The 10,346-nt window shown below is 41.2% G+C and overlaps 1 protein-coding gene across 1 annotated transcript; it reads right to left on the bottom strand.

Annotated features, from left to right (window-relative positions):
* Positions 1-3,445: 3,445 nt before the first annotated feature.
* Positions 3,446-9,988, bottom strand: LOC133449586 (potassium channel subfamily K member 15-like). Its single transcript, XM_061728756.1, has 3 exons — positions 9,706-9,988; positions 3,859-4,433; positions 3,446-3,738 (listed from the first exon to the last, which is right to left on the bottom strand). The coding sequence occupies exons 1-3, from the start codon at positions 9,986-9,988 to the stop codon at positions 3,493-3,495; spliced, it is 1,104 nt and encodes a 367-aa protein (XP_061584740.1). The 3' UTR covers positions 3,446-3,492.
* Between the last annotated feature and the right edge of the window lie 358 nt (positions 9,989-10,346).

Genomic DNA, 10,346 nt, shown 5'->3' with positions numbered 1-10,346 from the left:
TGATTGTGATTACCTCTGGCATTAGAGGTATTTGAAATAAGATACTCGCACTGAAACTCTGCACTTTGTTTTTTTATTTGTTGATTTATTTATTTTGCTCCAAACATGGCTTTGGTAAATGCCACTGACTCAAGCAAGATTCTCTTCTTTTTTTAAGATTGTTATGGCTCTAGTGACCCTGTATTCAAGTTGCAGACAGGAAGGGGGTAGAGAGAGAGAATGGGGATGACATGCAGCAAAAGTGCGCAGGCCGGGATTCGAACCTGCGACCGCTGCAGAAGGACCATACCCCCTTTTTATTGTATTTTTATATTTTCAATCACAACAAGAGGGGTATACTGTACATACATAGAACACAAAACCCCCACATCTCAACTTCCAATAAAAAATTAAGTCAGTCAAAGTCCATACACACCAAGACATATTTCATAGTGTCATGCCAAATATAATCATGCCAAATATTCTAACCAAAAATTCTACTCATTGCACTAATTGAAAATACCAGATAGCACTACCATATCAATGACTCTGAAATAATAATTCAATAGTTAAATACTCTCCCTGCCATACTCCATGATGAAGGGGAAACACTTCATGTCATAATTGTCCTATCCTAAGTTGGGGCTGGTCCGTTAAAGAACCAAAAATGATATCCAAACATAAACCCTCAAAACAAAATGGAAACAAAACCAAAAACCTAACAAAACAAACACACAAACGGTGGGAAAACCCCCCTTAAAACAAAGACGACAACAAAACAACACAAACCATTGCACTCAGATCTTATCATTGTCACTATGCCTTACATTGACCTGCAAAATTCTTAAAGTCAAATCCTATATGAGATTGCCGTATTTTTAAAAAGTCTGAGGATCTGCCTTTACTCTTGTAATAAATATCGTCAAGTGTCAGGTAGCTTGAGAGTTAATTCCACCAGTGGACTAATACTGGGGGTTTAGATTCTTTCCAATTTAAAGTTATACATTTCCTGGCTGCCAACATAGCAAGATCTATATATCTGCATTGATATTTGTTCCACTTGTCTGACATACTAGTTCCCAAAAGACATAAACGAGGTGACAAATACATGTAAACATTGAGATAACAACTTGGTAACAGAATTCCAAAAAAAGGAAAGTGCATCACATGCCCAAAACATGTGAAAAAATGTTCCTTTTTGTTTCTTACAACGCCAGCAGAGAAATGACATCTCACTGTTCATTTTATGCAATTTCTCTGGCGTATAATAAATCCTGTGTATCATCTTAAATAGAGCTAGTTTATGCCTTAGATTGTAAGAACATTTATGAACTTGCCTACAAATGTAAGACCAAACCCTATTGTTTAATATAACATCAATTTTTGATGATGTAGGTTCTTGAAGAGAAGCATTTTCAGTATTTACTACATGTCTTATTTGAAAAAATCGATATAAGTAGGAAGAAGGTAATCCATATTTCCGTTGTAGCTGATCAAATGAAAGAAATGTCCCATTTTCAAACAGATGACAGAATGAGATTCTCTTCTTTTAATGGAAACTATTAGTGTGGGATGAATTCCTTCTCTTTTCACAGTTCTGCTTTGAGCAGTTTTCGGCTGGTGATTGTTTAACAAGCGTTTCTAAAACTTGAGCATTTTCATTATCTTTTCCATCAAGACTGTGATCAAGCAATTTCCTTAAACTAATCAGAGACTGGTTCAAATTTGAGATGAAAGTCTGGAAGCTCCCAGTTGTGCATAGTGGTGCGTTCCCTTCGTCAGCCTGAAAATGATTCACTTGCTTTGAATGCTGACGAGCTAAAGTCGGCTAACGTTCCTCTTTAGCCGACTTTCTTTCACAGCAAGTTCTACTTGGAATAAGACATGTGAACGCAGCTCCTGCCACCGATCAGTTGATGTTCAGACGTGGAGTGATAAACAGACGCCCCTCTGAAGATGGGCCGACCGAGTTCTCTCTGGAAGTGCCCGTTTCTGTCCTCGTTACAGATACACAAGGCCGGCCCAAGCCTCCATGGGGCCCTAAGCAAAATGTGATTTTGGGCCCTCTATTACTGCCAATAATACTGATAATTGATCATTCACACACCCACTATAAACTTATTTCATGTTCTTCCCTGTCATTACAAATACACTTGTAAAACTAGATGGAAGAACTTTTTGTTGTACTTAGATTGTAATCCACAGTGATTAAGACCATGGAAGCAACAACAGATTAACAAACTTGCAGAAAAATCTTTCAATTGATATTTTGCAAAGTCAGCAACTGCCCCTACTGGCCACACAGAGAAGCAACAGATAAATGGTCAAAGAGCTGCCAGCAGTAGTCTACTGTAGTCTGTTAACATATTATAATATATAAAATAATATTGTTTATGTAATAATATTAATTATTGTGTTTTTGTACAATAACATACCCTTTGATAATGTATGAATCATCACACATAAAAAAATATATATATATAATTTTTTTAACTCTTGGAGGCCCCCTAGTGGCCTTAAGCAGCGGCTTAGTTTGCTTATGCCTTGGGCCGGCTCTGCAGAGACATATCTGGTACAAGTTCATCTAAACTGATGTGCAAGTGTGAGTAAGACTGGTTTCCTGAGTGTGAACCCAGTCCGTTCGTACCCCGCCATCCTCCACCTGGATGAGGCGGCAGCTCCCGGGGACCTGGACTTCAGTCAGCAGCATTCACGGTGCCTCTAGAAAAATACGACTCACTGCAACGTGTGTCCGTCTCCAGTTTGTGCATCATTGAGCAAAGGCCCAGGAAGCGTTACCTTGGGAACCAGCAGGAAGCGAGTGTCAGAGTTACAGGCTAGATATACCTGCAGGTTACAGGTGACAGCACTGCAGAAAGGCTGGCGGTGAACGTTTGCACCTCTCATGAGGGATTATCTACCGAAGAGTATTAGGGCCAGGTAGGATAAAAATAACAATAATATTTTAGAGGAGGAAGATTTTTTTTCATTATGCACTTCGAGAAAAAAGTCGAAATGTCCAAAAAAAAGTTGAAATGTCGAGAATAATGATGAAGTACAATTTCGAGAAAAAAGTCGAAATGTTGAGAAAAAAGGCGAAATTTCGACTTCATTCACGAAATTTCGACTTTATTCTTAAAATTGTATTTCAACATTCTCGACATTTCGACTTTTTTTAAAAATTGTATTTCAACATTAATCTCGACATTTCGACTTTTTTCTCGACATTTCGACTTTTGCACAATTAAGTGCACAATAAAAAGAAATCTTCCCCTCTCAAATATTTATTCTCCTGCATGGCCCTAATACTCTTCCGTACAATACTCTCCCGTAATTATCTGCTGGATGATTACACACAATTAATTTAACTTCTGCAATTAGGTCCAGAGGTAGCGTAAAGGCACAAAAACTTTGGTTTACAGAAAAAACTTTATTCATTCATTTAATTATTACATTTCCCTTGTAGAAAAATAGGATCTGCTCTGTGGTGTATACAAAAAGAACTTTTCCATGTTAGAGAGAATTGCTTCTGATGCGAGGTATGTTCTCGCCCTGCCAGAGACCTGCATCGCTCGGCCAGGCCTGTGACATCACAGTGCAGGAGCTGCAAGGCACTTGGTCCAACCTGTAGGAGATAGAGTTGTAAAAGACAGGGTTGCTGTGGCCACTCGTCTGCTCATAGCGAGAGCTGCATCCGTAAACATCGAGGCCACAACACACGCAGGAGAGCAAGGCTCTCAGCCGGCGGCCTCCACGGAGCTTCCAGGGCTCGGATGGGATAAGTCTGTGCTCCTCAGCAGGAGAAGGGAGGAGGCTGATGCAGCTGCTGCTAGCCTCCATGGGGGGAGCCAGGTTGCACCAACCATCTTTACATCTGACCGTAACCCGTTCTGGTGCAGTAGTGGTGGACACCTCCCTCTCTCCCAGCATGCCCTTGGGCTGAGATCCCTGCTCTCCGCCCTCTACGTCAGCCCTCACCTCACTGGAGCTCACGGTCAGAAATCTCAACACCACCAGGTTCAGAAAAGCTCCAACAACCGTCAGCCCAACCAGAATGTAGAGCAAGCAGAAGGCCACGTAGACGGGTTGTTTCTGCAGGACGTCTCTTTTCTGCAGAGCGACCAAATCCCCGAAGCCGATGGTAGTGAGCGTGACGAAACTGTAGTAGCAGCCGTTAAAAAAGGTCCAGTTCTCAGAACGGGAGAAGGCTGCGGCGCCGATGCAAAGGGTGCTCACGCAGGACAGCAAACCCACCAGAACCATGTTTCCCATTGACACCTCCGTCTGTCTTAAGCCCAGATCCTGCTTGGCTCTGTGCAGGAGGTATCGCACCGAAGTGTTGATCCTCTCGCCGAGGGTCTGGAACATGACCAGGGTCAGAGGAATGCCCAGGGCTGCGTAGACCATGCAGAAGGCCTTGCCGGCGTCGGTGCGGGGGACAGCATGGCCGTAACCTACAAGATGACAGGATACTGCAGGTTAAACATTGCAGGTACCTCTGTTTTATGTGTTTAAAGAGTCACAGTAAGCAGAATGTACATCTGCTACCCCAGTCAGTCAAAGACCAACCCACCTGGTAATTACCAGAGAAAATGTATAAATGTTGTACTTCGGCTGTACTAAAGAGGGAATGCGCATGATGTCACAGATGTGACTTCCCAGCGGGTTACGCCCACTGAGTGGCAGAAAGACTGAGAGTCTTTCTGACACTCAGTCTTTCTGACAGAGTGTCAGGAAGACTGAGTGGCAGTGTAAACTTTCAGTTTGAGCAACTTGAAAACATCTAAAATGGGAAAGAGCTGTTGTGCGATCGACTCTACTCATAGATTTAGCAAGAAATCGGAGTTATCGTTTTACAGACTGCCGACAAATAAGCTTAAGAGAGACAAATGGATCGCTGCAATTCGCAGAAACAACTGGATTCCAGGCACCGAAACGTGGATTTGCGGTTCCCATTTTGTATCAGGTAATGTTGGATTTTTGGGTAGCTAACGTTAAACGGTCAAATCATAAAGTTCGGTGTCCTCATCACTTTAATTTCGCCAACAAATCCTGCCTTGAAGTAGAACCAAGCGTCAAAACATTTGTATGCCTTCAAGTCCAACTGCCTTTAATTTAAGCCGATAATCGGCTGTTATCCCATCTTCTCCACTAGTTGCAGTTGCAGGGAAGTGACATCAATGCATACCCTCTATTCCAAATGTTGGTGTCACCAGTATTTATCTTCCTGTTGGTGCCCCTGTAACCTCAACAACCAGTATGCACCAGAGCAGGGCGCTCCTCATCACTCGCATGAGTAAGTTCACCACCTCCGCACCGCTGCAAGGTCGTCTAACTGATTAGCACAGATACGTAGCAAAAGCTGCCTGCTCTTAGCTCAGCTTCCTCCTCAGACCCTCCCGAGCCGACCCTCAGCCAGCCATGCTGGTCTGTTAGTAGATAACCCATGTAAAGGGGTCATGGATGTGAAATCTAACTGCTGAGACCAAAAACGTTTCTCAACCAGGCTGTAAAGACGTTTGTTTCTGCTGCAAAGTTGGACATTTTAAGACAGAGGTCAATGCAGATGAAGTCACGTATGAAACCAGACCCTAGTGGTCGATTGAGGAACTGCAGGTCTGGATCCGGACCATAGTGGACCAGCACAACAAACTACAATAACAGTGAACAAAAATGATCGCTATGGGATACTTATAATTAATAAAAAATAGAAGAGAAGAGAAGATGGGTGAGGGTCATGTTGGTGCCCCCCTGCAGCACAGGCCTATACACGAATCCAGCAAAACCCGGAAGTCGAGCGGCCGCCATTACTGCGGTGGCGGCTCCGCTCCTCCGCTCCAGCCCATAGACATATATACGTATGGATCTATTACTCCGCTCCCTGCCCGGCTCTCTTAATGTATTTGTATCATCGGAAAACTCCTGTCCCGGTCACGTGCATTTGTTTTGATAGAAGACGGGATGCTTTTCTGTTTCACCAAGTGAACAGACGGAACGCAAAAAAAAGATGTTAAACTACTGGAAAGGAACTGGAATTTACCGGGATACCTTAAACAAGGAAGCCAGGGAGCGGTATATGGAGAAAATAATGATTATTAACGGTCTGGATCCATATGAAATCACTACTAAAGAATGGAGCTCCGATGAGGATTTACTGCCGCAGTTCTGCACAACCCACGTCTTACTACCTTGTTTAGTGTTTGGCAGCTGCTTTGGTAAATGTTTGACTCGCCATGTGTTTCAATAAATTTGTATAATAGTACAACATACAGTACATCTTTTGTGTAACTCTTACTTCTCTTTTCTTTTTTTTTTACCGCTATATTATGCTGAAGAGGCTCCGAGGCGTGAGCAATATTTTTCTTTTCCTCGTGAGATAATTTTTTTCTTCTGCAGCTACAAATAGAGTTGATATTATTTCCTCAACAAACTAGTTTTATCTGCAGATTGGGGTTATGTATGTATGTATTCTGTATCATCTGGAGCTGAGATAGTTCTGCCCTTCAATTAGAGACCCGTAATTGCGTTTTTTTTGGTCATCGGACGCCAGGCGATCAATAAAATATTCTTGGATACCTAAAATAAAACAAAACATAAACAGGTGTTGTTGTTGTTTTTTTTAATTACATAGCCTTTCCATAATGATTACATTTCGCGCTGCTAACGTCACACGTAACGTATGCTATATTACAGTGTTTAATCATACACTCCCTTATCTCCCTATTCCTCTATTCTTTCCTGCTTATTGCTCAAACAAATCATTATTTATAAATTAACATCAGCATTAATTTAAGATACCTTCATTATTTATGGAAGGCCACTGTCTAACATCATCAATCCAGCTATAATGATGCTGTAGAGCGTCAGGTTACAATAACAGCGCTGCGGTGGCAGATTGACACCTGCCACCGCAGCAATGGCGCCGCCGCAAGATGGCGGCGCACACAAACCGGTCGCCGGATTCGTGTATAGCAGCATATCTACCACGAAGCTGTTTGAGACTAACTATTATAATCTTGTTCTATAGCTGCAACTATGACTACTGACTCTAACACACTACAGTTTACACTAACTAGAGGTTTACTAAACACTAACTAGAGGTTTACTGACACTAACTAGAGGTTTACTAACACTAACTAGAGGTTTACTAACACCAACTAGAGGTTTACTAACACTAACTAGAGGTTTACTAACACTAACTAGAGGTTTATTGAACACTAACTAGAGGTTTACTAACAATAACTAGAGGTTTACTAACACTAACTAGAGGTTTACTAACACTAACTAGAGGTTTACTAACACTAACTAGAGGTTTACTAACACCAGCTAGAGGTTTACTAAACACTAAATAGAGGTTTACTGACACTAACTAGAGGTTTACTAACACTAACTAGAGGTTTACTGACACTAACTAGAGGTTTACTAACACTAACTAGAGGTTTACTAAACACTAACTAGAGGTTTACTAACACTAACTAGAGGTTTACTAAACACTAACTAGAGGTTTACTAACACTAACTAGAGGTTTACTAAACACTAACTATAGGCTTTACTAAACAGAAAGGTTTTAAGTTTAGTTTTAAAGGTGGAGGTGGTGTCAGCCTTCTTAACCCAGATTGGAAGTTGGTTACATAGTAATGGTTCCTGATAGCAGATCTACATTTGGATACTCTAGGAACTACGAGTAAACCTGCACTCTGAGAACAGAGAGCTCTGTTAGGAACATAAGGAACTATTAGGTCTTGCAATAGAGCAAGCCTGTTTTGGGCTTTATACGCAAGTAATAACATTTTGAATTGGATTCTGAGTTTTACGGAGTCCAATGGAGCGACTCTAACACTGGAGAGACGTGGTCTCTCCTGCTGATTCCTGTCAGCACTGGCTGCTGCATTTTGGATCAGCTGGAGGATATTCAGCTAATTTCTTGGACTTCCTGCTAATAACACATTACAGTAATCTAGTCTAGAAGATACAAACGCATTAACTAATTTTTCTGCATCACTCTGCAAGAGGACCAACATGATCCACTGAGTGGTGCCCATCAACCCTCCTTCTCTTTCCTTTCTCAGTTATTAATTAGAAGTATCTCATAACCATAATTGTCTTCCATTGTTCTTGTAGTTTGTTGTGATGGTTTGCCCCCACCCCTTTTATCTTCTGTGTATGTTTGCAGGCCAGAGCTTCAGGAGCTGCATGCTGACCTGCAGTCGCCCCTCTGATCATCCCACTGCTGCTTCCACCTGTCTGTATGGATGTCTGGTTGATACCTGCTATATATATGTAACATGAGGGTTCGATAGGTAGTATTTAGACACTCTTCACGAGAGAAAACAGCAGACATGAGAGAGTTAGCTTTCCAGCAGAACTTTTACTGTAGCTCCCGGCATCAGAATGTGACTAACCCAACCAATCAGGAGCCAGGAATGACCTAGACCGATGCAACCGTACTGTAAAAAGGTAAGACCACATAAACACTTCAAGAGAGTGTTTTAACTGTTTTGCTGGTATAAATATCTCAATCTGTAAATATGTAAATAATAAAGCACAGATGCATAACTAATTAACTACATAAACATTGTAAATCTATTTTCTTGGTAACTTAACTTAACTTTTAAATCTCACATATACAGAGGTGGGTAGTAACGAGTTACATTTACTCCGTTACATTTACTTGAGTAAGTTTTGGGTAATTTTGTTCTTTTAGGAGTAGTTTTGAATCACTATACTTTTTACTTTTACTTGAGTAGATTTGTGAAGAAAAAACTGTCACTCTTACTCCGCTACATTAGGCCACGTTGAGCTGTTACTTTTCTTGTATCCCTTTTATCCGCGTACGCGTCAATCTCATGACATCACTGAGTGATTCTTTGGGAAAAAATGTTGTTTTTGTATGTTTTGTCACACTTACACAGACTCAAACACACACAGAGTTTCTATGAGTTCATGGGCTTGTTCTAGTTCTGCCTGGTTAAAAAAGAAAAGTACAAAGGCTTGAAATTTTGTGCTACTTGTGCTTAATTTATTTTTTTATTCTGTTATTATTTTATTTATTTTATTATTTATTAAAGTACTTGAATTTACTTTAAGATTATTTTAATTTAAGCTATTTTTTATTTTTTATTAATTTTAATTTATTTTATTATTTTATTGATTTAATTTGCCTGAAGATGATTATTTTGTACTTTTGTCTGTTTGAATGGTTGTGTTAAGAAAATAAATCAGACGTTACTCAACAGTTACTCAGTACTTGAGTAGTTTTTTCACCCAAGTACTTTTTTACTTTTACTCAAGTAATTATTTGGATGACTACTTTTTACTTCTACTTGAGTCATATTATTCTGAAGTAAAAATACTTTTACTTGAGTACAATTTTTGGCTACTCTACGGTACCCAGCTCTGCACATATATATACCATTTCTGCCATTGTATTTGTGTAAAGTGTATTTACACACTTTATTTGCCTCTAAGACGAAGAACATTGCACACACCTGAAGTTTGTGCTGCAGTGAAATACTGTATAATCTGCATAGATTCATGCAAACAGACACGTTTGAAGTCACAGGAAGTCCCTTGAAGAGATTTTAGACTTCACACTGCTGGTAAATACTTGGCCGTTCAGGGACAATTCCCGGGTGGCTCCTGATGTGGGCTCCTTAACTAAAACTCCCGCATCCATCCTGCTTGCTCTGTTCATTAAGACGCTTCAGTGTTTGTGTGTGTACTTGCCAATCGTGGTGATGACCGTGATGGCGAAATAAAAGGATCCGGCGAACTTCCACTGCGTCCCGCCGCGGTGCGGCTCGGAGCGGAGGACGGCCGCCCGCAGCCGCCGGTAGTCCTGCTCCGCGAAGCCGTAGCGGAGCCGCAGCTCCCGCAGCTCCCGCTCCAGGGCCGCCCTCCTCCGGCCCTCCCTGCCCGACTCCAGGGCGTCGAAGACCGCGGCCCCGAGCAGCAGGTAGGACACGGTGGACAGGACCAGGAAGACGGTCCTGATGCTGAGCCTGTCCATCCTCCACCGGGGCTGGAAACAGCTGTTCTGTCCATCCAGGGGCGGTCCTGGATACTTTTGAACTGTCCAACCCCTAATGTATCTTTAATAAATAAAGAGCAGAGGTGGGTAGAGTAGCCAAACATTGTACTCAAGTAAAAGTACTGTTACTTCAGAATAATATGACTCAAGTAGAAGTAAAAAGTAGTCATCCAAATAATTACTTGAGTAAAAGTAAAAAAAGTAGCTACTTGGTGAAAAAACTACTCAAGTACTCAGTAACTGTTGAGTAACGTCTGATTTTTTTTTTTTAACACAACCAAAATAATCTTTAGGCAAATTAAATCAATAAAATAATAAAATAAATTAAAATGAATAA

This window comes from Cololabis saira, chromosome 8, assembly GCF_033807715.1.
Source record: "Cololabis saira isolate AMF1-May2022 chromosome 8, fColSai1.1, whole genome shotgun sequence".
NCBI lineage: Eukaryota > Metazoa > Chordata > Actinopteri > Beloniformes > Belonidae > Cololabis > Cololabis saira.
This window is presented reverse-complemented; position numbering and strand designations above follow the sequence as displayed.

Excerpts from the sequence above, each read along its gene's own strand:
- LOC133449586 (XM_061728756.1), bottom strand. The coding sequence starts at position 9,988 with ATGGACAGGCTCAGCATCAGGACCGTCTTCCTGGTCCTGTCCACCGTG. Across the intron at positions 4,434-9,705 it reads CACGGTCATCACCACGATTG|GTTACGGCCATGCTGTCCCC; the intron begins GCAAGTACACAC and ends GTCATCTTGTAG. Across the intron at positions 3,739-3,858 it reads CTGCACCAGAACGGGTTACG|CTCCGTGGAGGCCGCCGGCT; the intron begins GTCAGATGTAAA and ends GAGCCCTGGAAG.